General features: G+C 28.8%; 1 protein-coding gene across 1 annotated transcript; it reads left to right on the top strand.

Moving 5' to 3' along the window:
- The first annotated feature begins 4,858 nt into the window (after window positions 1–4,858).
- On the top strand, window positions 4,859–17,755 carry LOC132950517 (ubiquitin carboxyl-terminal hydrolase 32). The gene is made up of 32 exons (XM_061022017.1): window positions 4,859–5,200; window positions 5,274–5,489; window positions 5,571–5,698; window positions 5,759–5,864; window positions 5,935–6,056; window positions 6,120–6,279; window positions 6,752–6,991; window positions 7,086–7,220; window positions 7,287–7,411; window positions 7,466–7,639; window positions 7,709–7,840; window positions 7,914–8,005; window positions 8,087–8,318; window positions 8,421–8,610; window positions 8,688–8,860; window positions 8,929–9,085; window positions 9,361–9,499; window positions 9,562–9,667; window positions 9,731–9,904; window positions 10,005–10,179; window positions 10,477–10,628; window positions 10,697–10,904; window positions 11,303–11,367; window positions 11,441–11,605; window positions 13,384–13,574; window positions 13,641–13,848; window positions 13,911–14,093; window positions 14,191–14,357; window positions 14,427–14,479; window positions 15,228–15,418; window positions 16,748–16,840; window positions 16,902–17,755. Exons 2-32 carry the CDS (start codon window positions 5,432–5,434, stop codon window positions 17,070–17,072), a joined length of 4,665 nt encoding a protein of 1,554 aa, XP_060878000.1. The 5' UTR covers window positions 4,859–5,200; window positions 5,274–5,431; the 3' UTR covers window positions 17,073–17,755.
- The last annotated feature ends 952 nt before the right edge of the window (window positions 17,756–18,707 follow it).

Genomic DNA, 18,707 nt, shown 5'->3' with positions numbered 1-18,707 from the left:
AAGACGCTCGCGGACACGCCCCTTTAAAACGGAAACCTGTGCGAAAACGGAATATTAGTTTCGATTTCAATTAATAGATTTCCATCTTGAGCAAGTTTCGCCGATCACAAATATGTAATAAATAATAATCTTACCAGCTTACTTGTATTATCGTATTAATATAATATTATTATTATACGTGTAGCCGGTGTAGGCAGAAAGGCATGTTGCTTGTTCGGTGTACCTAATACACGCAGCCACGCGACATATTTGAGTGAAGTCGTACCGATACACTCGTACACAAAATATAGTGCCGGACGGAGCGATCTGACTCCGCAGTCTAATAATCAAAACCAACGCGTTCATAATAATATAGTGTAATTGTATTATACTTTTATATGTACAATGATCAGTGACATGCTTAGATCTGGAATTGGTGGCGGGGGTGGGTGGGAGCAAAGTTTTATATATTTTAGTTTTCTATTATTGTTGACAAAAAATATACATCTCATAAGAAATTAATTCTTCCTAAAAATTTCGGGGAGGGAGGAGGATTATACTCCGTTAGTACTTATTATACTGTAGGTATACCGTATACGCTATACAAATTATTGTGGTAATTGCAGTCTACAAATTGTCAAATACTATAGGTAATACTATTAAGTCTATAATAGTATAATTCGGAACGGTAGGTAACATTCAGAGTTCGGGCGCATTATCCTACACATTGTATTATAATAAATAATATTATGTAATGTATAGCAATTAAAACGCAATTATTAGTATAGATTGTTGAAATTATTTCATTTCTCTATATGTCATTGTCAGATTGTCTCTAAGACAGTATGACGGCAATCAACACTCGACCCGTTGGCCGTTGATACGATAACAATAATAATAAGTAGAATTATTATTTATTATAATATGTAATAAATTAGTATAATATCCAACACTAAAAAACAAAGTCTAGAATTTATTTCGTTTTGCCCAAATGAAACGAAATAACACTTTTACATCATTCTTAAATGTTCACATAAGCCGTCGTCGAATACACACGATTTTAGACTACAAATGAATAAATATGTTTAGCCTAGGTAATTTAAGGTAGGTATTAATCATTAGTCATTAGAATATTAGATACGGGGCAAACCGCAAACGTAGCCCAACATTTTTAGATGGGGAGGAGGTTTTTAAAAATTTGTCATAATATTTGTATACCTAGTCAATCGTTCTACAAAATAATGGTAAAGTCACTACTCACTATAACTTGATTATTATTACGATTTACGAAATATTGAAATTATCTTCACGACTTCATCAGTATTCTGCGGTAGCGTTTGGTGGGTGACGGGTGTCTTATATGGGTTGAAACTGTTGAAAGTACTCGGAAGTTGGAAAAATGAATATTCTATAAATTTCCCAACCAAAAATGAAAAAAAATCGATTTTTAAATATTACAATAATAGTAAGTGAAAATAGGAAAAATGTTTTCTCCCTATCTATTTATATTATAATTGAAAGTAAAAATTTGCATTCAAACACAAACTGAGAAAATGTTACTCATCATAATTATTTACTAGATTTCACTTTTAAATGAATAATTAGTATTGTTGATAACGATACGCGTACCGTACCGTTATTATTAAATACACATTTTTTGTTAACATATATTTATACATTTATATAGGTACTCAGAACTATTATCTAATATATTGTATCTATATTACTTATGATTGACGTCGAAAACACATCACTACCTATACATTTATAAATATATTATCACTGTTTATCTGTTGCTATAATATTTATTTTAGTTACCCACCTGGCACCTAGTAAATAGTAATCACTAATCACCAACATTGAAAAAGTGTAAAATGTAAATCTCACCACTCACCAGTCATTTACTCTCGTACGAATTGTATACATTTTGTTTAATATTTAGTTAACATTTTATAAAGTTAAATTTTTCCATTTGTATACAGTTTAATCAATTCGTTTGCTGATATTTTAATACAATTTCTATTAATTCTATTAATGATATTAAAACAGTTTTCTTTCTTCTAAAAAATCATCAAAATACTGAATGATAATATTATCATATAGCAATAGATACACTAATTATTATTCTATGGGTAATAACTTATATTATACAATTACAACAATTTATCTACAATATTAAAAAAAACAAGTAGGAAAGCAGAAAGCTTACTCTTCGAGCGTGCTAAATTCACGGTTTATAAACGAATTTTAATACAACGCAATAAAATATAATTCAATATTATACAATTTAAAAATATTTATTCGGTAACCTTTATATTTTGATACTTACCTGTTTTTTTAAATATTGGATACTATATGATCCGATGTATAGAATGCTCATGTTTTGATATTTTTTAACACTGGCTTGAACCACGCGCAGTCCGCGGTTAATAAAGTATTAATACAATCGCAATAATTGCTATTATTTACTGTTACAAGCGGACCGTCCGTCCGACTGACACAACTGCAGGGATATAATCAGGGCCTGATTTACCATTTTATGGCCCCAGTATAATTTACAATTTTGGGCCCCAAATTGTCCCTCTCTATTTTCTTCAATACTAAAGTAAAATGTATTTTTAAATTAATGTTGTATGTAATTAGTTGCTTGTATATCGTATATTCGTATATGACTATATGAGTAGTTGGATCATAGAATACAATTGTATTGTCAACAATTTGATTATTTAATATAGGTACAATAGAACACTAGTACACTACAGTTTAAATTAATGTTTAATATTTATTCCAGTGAATATACAAATTAAAAAGCAATTTTTGATTATTATTTATATTTTATTACACTTATATATCAAACTAAATGTTTTTAAGTTTAATGTTTTAAGTAAAATTTGATTTCAGCTCTCACAGACATTTCGATTGTGCGCTATAGTAGATAAACTAGTTCTAAACCTAAATTTATCTAAGCTACAGTGTAGTTTTTTTGTTTCTTTATCACGTTTATTTTTTAATTTTCTCTATTCATTAAACCACTTAATTATTTTTTTGACATTTTAAATTATCAAAAATAATAAACAAATGTCAATAGATATACAATAAATACGACTGATACGTAATCACATTACTACGCAAGATAATAATATTACGACGATAATTTATAAGGGCAATTAAATTTTGTTGTCGGCAAAATTGATTAAGGTCGTCTCAGGGAAATCTCATTATACTTTATAACCCTCCAAAATATCCAAGTAAAATCCAAATCTATTTATTTTTTTTTTTTTTTTATAGGCTTCAATTACAAAGATTATTAGCCTAGTGAAATGTACAAACTAAAAGTTTTATACAATATTAAAAAGAGAAAAGAAACATATTATGATGTATACATGAAATTTATAGTTTATCGTCTAAACCAATTACTTTAAAAAAATTGAAAATATTGGCGATGTTGTTTTGGTTGAGGGCTTCTTCGAGTGATGTGGGATTTTTGAGAAGATGACGCGAAGATGCAAATTTGGGGCAGTTGATGATTATGTGTTCAATTGATAGGGGCATGTTGCATGAGTCGCACATTGGTCTGGGTTCCTTAGTGATTCCAAATCTATTTTGTTTTCCCAAGACCCAAAGTATGATAAAAAGATATACAATTAATTTTATATGCCTGAAGTCTGGGGGGGGAGGGCTCTTATGAGAGGGCCCAGTGCAAATATCCCATTCGTCCTTGCATAAAATATATGACTCTGGATATAATACCTACTATAAAAGGTGTTCTAAATGTACGTTAGACGTTTCCAAAAGATGCATGAATTTTGAACGACTGTATATCTTTACTGAAAAATGGTACAGAAAAAGTAAATTTATTTCATGAATCCCCTTACAAATGTTCAATGTGGACAACATGAACAATATTTAGGCGTTATCTCTCCTAGGGTCGAACTCCTCCACATTGGCACCGTGAAGTATACACAGCCTCTTAATTCACACAAATAACCGGATAGGTCGTACAGGTAACTTATAGGACCAGCATCTCAATTCCTGCCCCTCAAGATCACCAGACCTCACACAATGTGACTTCTTTCTCTGGGGCTGTGTGAAAGATTAATGTTGGGTTGCATAAACAATTTATTAAATTTAATGGTTCACTAAAAATGTAATGGACCAATCACGGGCCACTACATCTTGTTTAAGGGACCATTATCTCACTATTGATTCATTAAATGTTTTGTGCAATCCGGCATAAGACATTTTTGTCCCGTGGGTGCCAGCCGTTACTCTGGTAAATCGGTTCTTTTTGAAACGCCCTGTATTAGGTATAGATAGGTAAATACATTTCTGCGGCAACGAAATGACAATAAATCTTTAATTGGTATCCCACAGATTAAGGCGTAAATCACCGTAATATTATTATATATTTATATTATGCTCGAAGACGCAATAAGTAATAACTATAATAACTCTAATCGCAAAATATAATACGAAAACTGCAGTGGCCCGCAGGCTGCAGTTGTCGTAAGTACTAAGTAGGTATACCTAATAACTAATAAATAAAAAATGAAAAAAATTTTCTATTATTGCGCACAAGCCACAAAATATGGACCGGACAGAGTGGACAGACGAATGACGATTATATAATATTAATAGCGTTTTTAAGTGTTTTAACGTATGAGATTATTATAATTACCAATAACTACCGTCCTCGCCGAACGGCGTACTCAAAGTCGCACCGATCGATTCATCCATCGTCTCCTCCATGAATATTTATTTCCCGCTCCACACCACCGGGCAACACATGACGTGGGTTTATTATCTCGCGAGCATGTCTCTCTTATTATTATTTGGCCATGAAATGTTGTTATCTATTATAATAACATAACATGTACATGTACTACACCAATAACTAATAAGTGAGCTTTTCGCCCTCGTCGTCGTTTATTTAGTCAATAGTCATTATTAATTTCTCGATCTGTCCGTTTGAGGGCCCGCGCACTCGTCCCGACCTCATTTGTTACATAACGATCACGACAACAACAATAACAACAACAACAATAACGACAACAAATTATAGTCGTTGTTCGGAAAACAGATTTTTTTTCCCGAACACGACGATGTAATTACGCGATTTTCTACGTCATAATACGTTCGTATTAATTGTAAACCGATTCCAAATAATAGCACATAATATCAGTTAGTCGAATTAAAAAAAAAAGAATAAAATAAACTACTCGTTGGTTTTTTTTTTATCACCTAGAAGAGTAATGGCGGATAATAATTCATGTCGTTTTGTTTTTTGTTATCAGTTCTGTTCATTGAAAAATTGCGATTTTCGCATTCGAACAATGTGGTGACTGTTGGGCTGCTGTTTGAATGGACAACAAAATAAATCGACGCAAAATGCACTCGCCAGGAAAACAGTTTGCGTCACGCAACTACTAGTTCGGGCAATAAATCTAACAACATGGGAGCTAAAGATTCGAAACCGAGCTGCATAACTTATGAGGATGCAATTAAAAGAAGTACTGGCATACTATAATTAACTATCAATATTTTTTTGTAGTATTATCATGTTTATTTGAAAATATTTGCGTGTATTTCAGTCAGCGATTCAGAAATAAAGAGACTGAGAGAAGCATTTAAAAGACTGTCACCAGTAAATGGAGCAATTACTAAGCATTCGTTCATTAGAGAAGTACTTGGTGATGGGGTTCCACTATCAATTGCAGAAGTATGTTTTAATATCACAGTTATTGATATTCTGTACCTATTATAATGGAATATTTTATAGTATATATATTCAGCTTGTGGTGGTAATATAAAAGGCATTATTTTCAAAGATCTAGTTTGTGGATTGGTACTTTTGACTCTGGGTACCAATGAAGAAAAATACAAATGTAAGTAATTGATTTAAGAAATCAAAATATTTTGATTTGTTTATTTATGTCTATATTATACATTTTTCAGTTCTATTTAATTTATATTCCAATGAAAGTGAAAATGTTATTTTACGAGATGAATTTCAAAGACTTATCCAAGGGTCTGAGTGTATTTTTGTACCAGAACATGTTCAATTCTTATTTTCAGAAGTAAGTTATATTTTTTTTCACATGTCTAAATATTTGTTTAATTTGCAATGATAAAACTTTCAGCAAGATCGTGTCAATTATGATGAATTTAGATCCTGGTTAACAAGACATCCTGATGCCACATCATTGAGTCGATGGTTACTGTCAAAACCATGTTCAGTATCTCTTAGTAATGAATTAGAAATGCCAACTTTCTATCAAACCCTTGCCGGTGTAACTCATCGTAAGTGTCTAATGTATTTTAGTTAAAAATAACAGAAAGAAGTTAATAAGCACATTTTTAATCATAACCCATAAATATTTTAAGTAAAAGCTATTTCATAAACAAAGTTTAAGTCAGCATTAGAATTTTGTTAGTAAATATAACATGCATTGTTATAAAAATATAATACAAATGTATGTCCTTAAATTTAATGTTCAAGATAATGAGTTCCATCAAGCAAGTATTTTTAATTAATTCTTTATTTTTAAATATTGCTACAATTTTAATGTATGTAATTACAAGTTTGTTGATTGTTACTTTTTAAGGATTTCAAATTCTAGAATCAAGAAAAAATAATCATTTTTGCTTACTTTTGTATAATACACAGAACTTTTTTTTATATTGAACTGACGACAAGGGAGGATTTGTTTAATTATTCCTAATCTAAATATATATTTAACCTGACTTCATAAGGCATTACTTTTTTTTTTAGTGGAAGAAACAGATATCATTGAATTAGAAAAATGTTACTGGTCTGTAAAAGGTGAATCTTCTTCAGGCAAATTAGATTTAAAAACTTTGATACCTTTGATAAGTCCTCCAATGCCATTGAATGTTTGCTCTGGTTTGTTTGTTGCTTTTGATGAGAACATGGATGGTCATATAGATTTTAAAGAAATGGCTTGTGGTATATCAGCTGCTTGTAGAGGACCTTTAACTGAACGACAAAAATGTATGTTATAATTGTATTCTTACAAATTAAAATATTGTTAATTTAGGTGCTATGTGTCGGTCTAAATTGTTTTATCATATTTTTTTTTTATTAGTTTGTTTTAAAGTATTTGATACTGATCAGGATGGATATTTATCAAGAGATGAAATTTCTAAAATGGTTGATGTTATGCTTTTCATATGTGAAGATAATATAGCAACTCAGAATAAAGCAGCTACTGACGAATCAGGTATTATTCATGATTAATTTGTTGACTTATGTTATTAAAATGTCTTTTGTTTTGTAAATTTTTCAGTAAAAGAAATTATTGTATCTGATTTAATCAAACGTTCTACTGACAAAGGTCTTGCAATTGGAGAATATTTGATGTGGACTGTTCACAATTCATTACCAATGGATTTTTTAAATTTAATTTTCCAAGTAAATTGATTCTATCTAAATTAGTAGCTTAATATTTATAGCAAAATGTTATAGGTTTGCCATATTGTGTTTGGTTTGAGACCTATATCACGGGTTGAGGAGGGAGAAATTGTAAAAGGCTGGTTAGAACGTGAAGAACGCAGAGGCTTAGCTGTTGGTCAGCTATGGTATTTAATTTCAATAGATTGGTGGCGAAATTGGAATGATTATGTTTCAAATACTTATAAGGTAAAGCTGATAAGGAAAATATGTCATATCCTTTTTCACATGTGTCTACAATTAAATTATTGATTTCAGAATGGTGGGGAAATGTCTAGCTATTGTTCTTTTGAAAGTACTAGTTCTTTTTCAAAAACATCAAGCTTAAAACTTACATCAAAAAAATCGCAATCATCTCTTGAAAACAGTATTGCTCTTGATATATCATCGGTATGCATAATATTTTAAAATTAAATAAGGTAATCAAAATTCATAATGTCAATTGATTTTTATTTATTTATAGGTGGTTGTGACTGGAATAACTACTCTGGATCCTAGTACTGGTGGCCATCGACGAGTTGGTTCAATTACTTCTTATTCGTCTTTGCAAGAATCGTTAGTATTTAATCTTGTAAAAACAATTTAGTATTTACAATTTTAGTTTATTTTTTAAATGATTGTTATAATTTATTTTAGTCCAACTCAATCCCCAATCATGAGTAGAAAAGTTAGTCTTAGCAAACCGGGTCCAATAAACAATTCCTGTCTCGTGTCTGTGCCAACCACAAAAGTAACATCATTGACAGGTGAAGGAGGTCAACTAAAACGAAATATGCTGCTACGTGGTAGAGATTTTCAGTTGGTTCCAAACTCTTTATGGAAAGCACTTGTACAGTGGTATAGAGGTTCACCTGCACTTCCTAGACAGGTAAAAAACTTTTAATTATTAGAAAAATCCTGTTACAAAAGGCAACTTAAAATAATAAAATTGTTATTAATATTATTATTAATTGATTTATTGACTTTGTAGGTAATTCAATCTAGTCGAGGTTCAGGAGAAACTGAGTTAGAACTGTACCCATTAAATTTAAGGCTATTAAAACATCATAATGGTACCTTGAGTAATGGGTCAGGTGCTAATTCTAATGTAGCTAGAGCACCTACGCCTAATACAGGATCATGGTCAGGATTAGTGGGAGGTTATGGTGCAGCAGCATTAAGTAATTTATAACATAGTAACATTTCTTTTAATTGTAATTTATATCAATAATAATTTTGAATACTTTATTTAATTAAGGTTCTACTGGTTACAATTATGTATCAAATTTAGTAAATTCTATGCCACGACGATACCTTGCATACACTGCATCTTTCAGCAAGCTATCAACTGTTAAACACGTGTACGATTTTCTTTGTATTAGACTGAAATTAAAAGCAGAAGATATGAGGCTATGGCATTTTCATGATGAGGTTTGTATATTTGAATAATGAAATGACTGATTTATATCAATATATATTGATATTTTTTGTCCATGTAGAATAATATGGTATTAATTGAAGATGAAGACCAAACTTTAGAAGAACTAGGTGTATGTGATGAAGATCAAATAATTATAGAAATAAGAAACAAAGATTTGACATGGCCCGAAGAAATTGGTTCTCTCTCTATTAACTCTGGTGATAAATGTAAACAATGTAAGTACTTACTCCAATTTTCTCTCATTTCACTCGAATGCAAGCGTTAAAGTTAACATTGTTTAAGTTCATATGCACCACTATAACGAGAGAAACTTGCCATCTTCGGGATGGCAGGTATGTATTTAAACATTGTTAACAGAAACGCATATTGTATGATACAATATTATTTTTAAATATGTATTATTATTAACAGTTTCCATTAGTATAATCCACCAAATAATAATACAGTTATGTTTAAATTAATTTTATGTAATTTAAAATATTTTTCATAGTACCTGCTGAAAAAGGAGCTACAGGTCTTAACAATTTAGGTAATACTTGTTTTATGAATGCTGCGTTACAGTGTGTAAGCAATACTAGACTTCTTACACAATATTTCATCAATGATATGCATCTCTATGAACTAAATCGGTATGTATTCTTTATTTATTAAATTAAATTAAATTGATTAATCATTACAGTTAATTTTCTAGAAGTAACCCATTAGGAATGAAAGGATGTATAGCAAAACGTTATGGTGATCTAATTCATGAAATTTGGAGAGGAACCGCTAAAACTATAGCACCTCTTAAATTAAGAGTAAATTAATTTTGTTGTAATTTTGCAAATACAAAATTAATGGATCAATGTTTTTATTTACAGTGGACAATTGGAAAGTATGCACCACGTTTTAATGGTTTTCAACAACATGATTCTCAAGAACTACTCGCCTTCTTATTAGATGGTTTACATGAAGATCTGAATCGAGTACATGGGAAACCTTATTCTGAATTAACAGATAGTGAAGGTAGACCCGATGTCACGGTTGCAGAAGAGGTTTGTCTCTTATTAGTATTATTTGGTTTTTTTTTTTTATATAATATATCTGAAAAATAAAAATAAAGCTTATTATTTAATTGTTCTTTATTTTTAATAGGCATGGGAAAATCATATTGTGAGAAATAAATCAATTGTGGTCGACTTATTTCACGGTCAATTAAAATCAAAGGTTACTTGTAAAAAATGTGGCCATGAGTCTGTTCGATTTGATCCGTTTAATTATTTATCATTGCCTTTACCGATGGAATCATATGTGTGTCTTCAAGTTATTGGTAATTTATTTTATTACCTATATTGTTTAATTTAGTTCAAACAAAGTTTATCTTCTATACATTTTCTTATAAAATATGTTTATTTTAACTTTAAAAATTGCCTAACTGTTAGAGTTATTACAAAAAAAAATTGACATTATTACAACTTTTGTATAGTTATGTTATGCATATTTTCTAATAGCTTAAAATAAATATTTTAAGTCTAGAACTAAAATAAGTCAAACAAAGAACTAATCTATTGTAACTTAACATATTTAATTTAGAAAATTAATATTAATATTGCTATACAATTATTAGTGATTAAATTGGATGGAACAGTTCCTGTTAAATATGGTCTACGGATGAATGCTGACGACAAACATTCTGTTGTTAAATCAAAACTTTCTTCATTAAGTGGTATCTCTGCTAATAATTTAAAACTTGCTGAAATAATCGGAGCACAAATTAAAGTTAGTTATTACAATTTATATAACAAATAAGTGTAACATTCCGATATAAATTTAATATGTATTGTTAGAATATTATTGTTGATGAACAAAAAGTGAAACCTGGAAGCTTATTGTATGCATACGAGCTACCTCCACCTACATCAGTTGGTCCTGGTTCAGAAGTGTCTGGTGATGAGGAGCGTTCATCCATTTGTTCAATTAAATCTGGTACTCAGAGAGAAGCTGCCCAAACATTTACCACTATACAACGAACTGTTAGACCAGGAAATACATTAGGTAACATTTTTAATGGCAAATTCTAAATACCGTATATTATTTAATTAAAAACTTACTGGCTTTTTCCGAGTATATTAATTTATGCGTTCATAGGCAATAGAATGTCAACTTTAAAATTATAAACACTAAAGATTGGCTAGTACTTGAATTAAAAAAAAAAAAATTAAATGCCTACTTTTTATATACCTTAAAATTGTTTATGCATATTTAAAATAGGCTTAACTAAAAATCTATTACTTTCATGAGTTTCATCATTTTTATTCCGTGTTTTCGTTCAGGTATAGAAAAATAGTATGGGGATAATGAAAATGTTTTTTTTTAAATAGTGACTGCCACCCTTTATTTAATAATTCAATCATTGACTACTACGGATATTTTAATTTTATCATTTTCTTTAGTGCAATCAAATGGCAATCGTACCAGTAGTATAAATGAAGACATATCAACAACTGATAATACCGATGTAATTTTGTTTGTTAAATATATTTTATTTTATGTTTAAATTTTAGTATTTATATAGTATTTATTATTTTTAGAGTATTGGTGGATCTCAAATGGACACAGATATTAATTTAGAAGAACCTATTCCTACCACAATGGCAGACAGTGGGAATTGCAGTGCTAGCAGTTTTAGTTTGACTGATAGTGGTGATATCATCCATCAAACTCCAAATTATGTTGTAGCATTGCACCGGAAAATGGTAATTATACTATTTTAATAATTATTACTATTAATATTTTATTTTTCACTTAATTTTACATTTCATTTGTTCGTTTAAATTCTAAAATAACTATTTACAAAATAAATAACAATTTAAGAAAAATAGAATTTTTTTCTCATTTTGCATAAATTTTTACAAAAGATAGGTATAATAAATATGAACCTAATTTAATTTTAAAAAAAATAATAATTAATCTAAAAAAATATAAATTAAATAATAAACTTAATTTGGTATGATTAAAATAGGCACTACTCGAGCTAGGGTTGAATGTTTTTTCAGTATACATCAAATATATTTTGATTGGTATATCGGCTCTAAAACTGTTATACCGGTATCCAATTTGAATATCTTCAATCCTAAGTTGAGTCAATATGATTTAGAGGTTGGTCACAATTGAATCTGATGTCTTAATAAATCTTATAATAGTTGTTTGTGAAAACAGATAAGGGTTTTGAGAAGTTAAATAAATTGTAAAAATACCGTGATGAGCAGTGTAGTACTTTCATTATTATTTAATATTTAGTATTTATTCTATTTGTATATGTTATGGTAAATTTTGTTACTTTGGAATATCATGTTATTTACTGCTATTTCCTCAATTATTGATATTTTATAGTGAATCACGTAAATAACCATATAAAATAGGAAATGTTGATCGTAATAAGAAGATTAATTTGATATGGGATTTATAAATTATGATTATATTGTTTGTGTGTGACTAAAAGAATGAGGTTCAGGTAAACCATTATCAGTTTAAATGCGCAGAAATTAGTTCTCTCGTGGTCCGGAATTTAGTTGTTCTACAGGCAGGGATGGGTAAAATACTTAAAAATCAGTATTGCAATACTAGATACTTGTCTGTAGAGTATTGTACCTACTTATATTACTATTATACTAATATAGTACTATAGTATTATTTATTACTATTAAAGGTACTAGGTATTGGATTATGGTAATTTTGGTATGTTATGTTTTAGTTCTAATGTGTCATAATAAATAATAGTCAGGGATATTCATTTACTTTATTTTGTATATACCGGCTATAGCTCTATCATAGAATATTATGTTCTATGGCTCTATAGTAGGGTGGCCATACAACCATTACATACCTATCCTGAGTGTAATACTAGTCGTTAAAATATTAATGTTTTAAAGTACCAATTGAGTATCTTTTAATAGACATTTTTTATGAAATACTCGTTACGTACTTACATTGTCTAAAAATGTATAGCAATATAAAATACTTGATACTACTTATAACTATATTTGGGTACAAGATACTGTTCAACACTGTTATGGACCCTCGAGGGTACCAGCATTGCCATTACAAGACTGGTTGGAACAATAAACACTATTCCTGCCGGAAGGCTGACAAGCTGTATAACAGTAAATGTCATGGAAGTAATTCTTGTAAAAACAAATAAGTTGTGATATATGTAATAATAATCTATTTTTTTAAACCTACATTTTTTTTCAATTGTTATTATTTGGGATTCATATGAATATCTGATTTATATACTTTCTAATGATAATTTCCTATGTATTTGGTCAATAACATTATTTTCCATATAACATAATTACCGTAACATGTTAGTTATGGAAGACACCAATTCCACTTGACAGGCTCTTATGGCTAGGTTAGATATATTCAATACAAAATGTTAAATAACTATATGTTTTGTATAAGATAACCATTCCGTAACTAATTATGTAATTATTAGTTAAACTGTCATTTAATAATACTACAATGTTTTTAGATCAGACAAGATGTGTATTTTATATCTGCTCATAAAAGTAAGCCTAGTATTTTTGGTTTACCAATAATATTACCATGTAATGAATCTACTACAAATCAAGATCTTTATCAAGCTGTTTGGCTACAAGTAGCTAGATTAGTATCACCTTTGCCACCATCTGAATCTACAGTACCCAACCATGCTATGGACTGGTATAAAACTATAATAACCATATAATATAATATGCGCTATTAATGATTTATTTTTCATTATTTTAGTGATGACAGTCTTGGCTATGAATTTCCTTTTGTTCTGAAAGCTGTTAATAGAGAAGGAACACTTTGTGCATGGTGCCCTTGGTATCGTTTCTGTCGAGGATGTACAATTTTATGTTGTGATACTGATTTTAATTTCGCTGCAAACCATATCGCTATAGACTGGGACCCAACAGCACTACATTTACGGTATCAAACCTCTCAAGAGTCTGTAAGTATCTGAGTTAATTTATTTTAGAATTAAATCCATTTACTAAAAACATTTATTTATAGGAACATGAATGTATTGGGGAGTCTCAGTGTTCACACACAGAACCAATAAGTCTTGAATCATGCCTTGCAGCATTCACCAAAGAAGAACAACTTAGTGAAGCTGAAAAGTATTATTGTTCTACATGCCAAGACCACCAATTAGCATCTAAAAAATTACAAATTTGGAGATTACCTCCAATTTTAGTGAGTTATTATGAGTTATTATGAATTATTTAAGTTTGTTTATATAATATAATATAATATTTATAACATCATAATATAAATATTTCTTTTTTCTTAGATTGTTCATCTGAAACGTTTTCAGTACCTTAATGGAAAATGGGTAAAATCACATAAAGTGGTAAAATTCCCTTATAAAGATTTTGATCCAACAGATTATTTGGCTTCAGTTCCAAAACATACTGTTTTAAGGAACAAAGAGCTACAAGACACGACTAAAAATCTAAAGTAAGTATAAATAAAATAAAACTATTTTTTGATCTAATCACTTAACAGATTATTTTATATTTATTATAGAGAACAATATCCATCAAACAAAGAAGATTTACAACCTGCGTTGTTAAATACAGGTTAGATATTATGTTGTAATAAAAAAAAAGGATGATTAAATAAATAGTCTGTTCATTATTGTGATTGAATAATGAATATAATATTTTATTTTTATTTGTTAATATTTTACGGGACAAGCCCTTTAACAAAGAAAATATAATATTAATCTACACATCCAATAACAGAAAGAAAAAAATAATAATAATAATATATAATATGTACAATATAAGTTTTGGTTTAAATTAGGTGGTATGGTACACAAATTGTGAAAGGTATAATAATAATGGTTTTTACGTTGAAAATAAAGACAAAACTTTCATTCTGATACAATCACGAGACATAAAAAAAAAATCAACATCATTACAAATTAGGTTGCATAGCGTAAGCGCATAAGTTGCATAAGCGCTCTCAAGAAAAAAGAATCGGTACACATTTTTTTTTTTTTTAAAAGACACGAAAAATAAATTTGAGCTTCTAATTGAATAGTTATGAGTTACAAAACCAATCTTACTTAACAAGTCACGACGATCAATATTGTTGTTTAGGAGATAATAAATAAATAATACGTCTAACCTCGCATGGCTGAATATAAATAGTGTTCTACTAATGACAGTTTACTGATCTATCTTCATTAAAAATTGAATTTTTCTTTTTAAAAAAATTTAACAGTTGTATTCCCAATATTATGCAGAACTTTTTAACAAGAAACCTTAAAAATGTATGACAATATTTTCATTCTTAATAAATTTATAATTATAATATATTTAGATGATGCTGCTCCATTCACAAATGTCAATAGTTGCCTAAACAAACTGGAAGGTTCACAACGTAAAAGGTTAGAGTCAACGTCACTCTTACGTACACCAATAGATGATAAAGCTCTACAAGATTTTCATCAACATAAACTAGTTGGGGAATTTAACCCATTAGATTTGAAGTACAACTTATATGCTGTTGTGGTATGTTATTCAAAATAATATTATTTTATCTGTGATTTTTATTTTTTTTTATCTATTTATTTTGATGACATTTGACATTTGATGAGATATGCAATTTATAATAGTAATGCAGTGAATAACAATTGGGGCCTGTATTACAATAGTCGATCTCTGGTTAAACCGCGGAATTCAGCCGGTAAAATCAGTGGGTTAAGCGTAATCGACTATTGTAATACTATAGTGAAATAGTGTATATGATGACTACGTATAGTTTACAATCACAAATACATGAAATGAAACACATTCAATAAAAATAAAATAAGGTAGCAAAAAATTAAAATAATTTATATTACGGGCGAAGCGATTTGTGTGTGGAGTGATTGTGCCCCTTAAATCAGTGAGCATGGTTAGGACACTTGGCTTTTTCAAAGCTTGCCAAATTGGTGATCATGACTACCCATACAATTTTTGGTAAACTATTATTTTGACTACCACACTGCGTTATACAATAGACACCGCTTATAAGACTCACGGATATAAAGCTCAGTCCCCTGGAATTGTCTGGATTGTAATTGCATTAAAAAAATTTAGTTATAATAAAAGATACAAATTTTGCTAAAAAAAATTGTAGAAAATAAACTTTTGTGTTGGTTATTAGATATTACTTATTAGTTATTACTAATTTCTAATTATACCTCATGGCATATATACTGTTATAAATGTACAACAAATTTTATTGCATTTATCGCAATTATTAGTGTGTATGTATGTGTTGTATTTATTTAATAATATGTAAAAGTAGCAAAATAAAGTTAATAGGCAATTAATTAAAATGTTCGTTTGGTTTTTTCTCACTTCGCCTATAAGATTCAATCGGTTAAAAAATAATATAAATAGGTCTACCTAATAATACTTAATGTGTAAAGCATGTGCCAACAAACCAATTCTCTGCAACACGCATACCTATTTACTCATTTTACAGAATTTTACACAACATTTCCTAATTATAATTTGGATTCATTACCCACATATTCATTTCTTCAGTAAAATTCTATTGTCAATACTCTACAAAAAAGTCATACATTTTTCTTTTCATGGTAAATCCCAGATTTTTAGGTAAAAATGCACGAAACAGGGAATTGGATAATCTCACGCTTAAATTTTGTTGGGCAAATCTACTTATTTAATTTTGTCATGTGGATTATAAAATTATTTTAAAATACTTTAACGCAATAGTATTAGTAACCAGTGGTAGTCGCAATAAAAGTTAACCGGTAAAGGTATAAGTTCCATTATTTACTTTAGTTTTAATATAACATACGATTTATAAAATGTTTTGTTTTTAAACAGTGTCACTCTGGAATTCTGGGAGGCGGTCATTACGTATCGTATGCTTGCAATCCCAATGGAAAATGGTACTGTTATAATGACAGTAGTTGTAAGGTAAAATTTTCAATTTTGGTTTATATTAATTAAATTTAAATAAAATGTTTTTCACATTTAGGAAGTCACTGGTGAAATAGATACTAGTGGAGCTTACATGTTGTTTTACGAACGTGAAGGTCTTTGTCATAACCAGTATATGCCTAATGTGTTTGGACGTGTCCCTGTTGATGTTAAGGACCTTGATCAAGATTTTGATTCTGACTTGAAAAAAGTTTGTACTATGATGTGATCTTTGAGCTTATATATATTTTATAAATCAATGAAAAAGATTTATTGCAATATTTTTACATGAGCTTTGTTTGTTACTTTTATTATTATTTTGTAAAAAAGTGATGAAATGCCATATTAATGATTAAGTAATGTTGCATATGTTACTTATGCCATTAAAAAAGTTACCAATCTTAAACAGAGTCTGCACATTTTTATTTGTATTTTGCTGATAATGCATTCCATATTATTAAACTACTGCAATAGTACTTTTTACTATATTTAGAAAAATAAATATTGATAAATAAGATCAAAAATATTGGAACAATTCATTTATAATTATGATTATTATTATTTTATTATTATACTGTTGCTTGTAACTTTGTATATTTACATTGTTTTCTAGTCTGTTAGAGCTCCCATATATTTTTTTTTAAATATATGTTATTATTATTATTATTATTATTATTATTATTATTATTTGTTATATTATTTATGTTATGTTTCTGAAATAATTAAATTCTATATTTTTATTTGTTTAGCAATTAGTCTACCTACAAACTTTGTCGTTATATACTACAGATTTCTTATTGTAACTACTTACAATATTTTTATAAGTAGTTGTTTTTAAATTTATGATGAAACCTATGTATTAAAATATTATTATTGATATAAAACTATTCATTATTAATTGTAATGAAAATATTCTTGTTTGTCATACGTAATGCAAAATTATATAAATATATAATATAACTTATTATTTTTATTAGATAAACAGTTTATGCAGTTAAATAATATATTATATTTTACAGAAAATTTGTTTGTAAATACAGAAACAAATATTAAGAATAACCTGAGAAATATATAATCAAAAAAAAAAAAAATTTTTACTTAGAAATTTAAAAACTTCTAAGTCTAATATAATAATATCTATATAAAGTGGTAGGAAGTTTATCTGCTTTTCCAGCATAGACCTAAATACTATATAAGTTTGTTTATAGGTCTATAGTTGAGAATTGCAAGTGTACTTATAGTCAATGTAAATATGTAATGGATATGTTCAAGAAACAATTTTATGGTCATTTTTAGGACATTAGTGTTGGTAAAATGCATTTTTTGGCTATTTTTTAAAGCATTTTTGGGTAGTTACTAGGGCATTTAAATATGGACCAAAAAAACATGCAAATAAAATAATTTCAGAGTCCTAAATTGGCTAAATTTATAAATTATATCATATAATATAATGTTGTTATTAACTATTGAGTCAATGCCGGAATTACCGTAGAATTCTGTTACAGTTATTAAAAATAAATAAAACTATTACACTTCGTTTAAATATCAATAAATACAACTTGCCTACCTATGCTTTTTACGGAGCCTATAAAGTATAAGGGCCGTATTCATAGTGACATAGTCGATGCTTAAGAATTATTGCTTAAGCTAATTTTGGTCATTAAAAAAATTGTGATAATAACTAAATAAAATGCTTATACTTAAGTAGGTCTCGACCAACCTTAATTTAAGTACTTATAACTTTTTAATAATCATATAACCGACCAGTCCGTAATATATATACCAGGTCAGGAATCTGCACCACGACACTAAACACGATCCCTGCCCGAACCACCATCATCGCCGACAGCACAGATTCTGAAGT

The sequence above is a fragment of the Metopolophium dirhodum genome, chromosome 8 (genome assembly GCF_019925205.1).
Source record: "Metopolophium dirhodum isolate CAU chromosome 8, ASM1992520v1, whole genome shotgun sequence".
Classification (NCBI taxonomy): domain Eukaryota; kingdom Metazoa; phylum Arthropoda; class Insecta; order Hemiptera; family Aphididae; genus Metopolophium; species Metopolophium dirhodum.
Note: the sequence above shows the minus strand (reverse complement) of the source record. Positions and strands in the feature narration are given on the sequence as shown.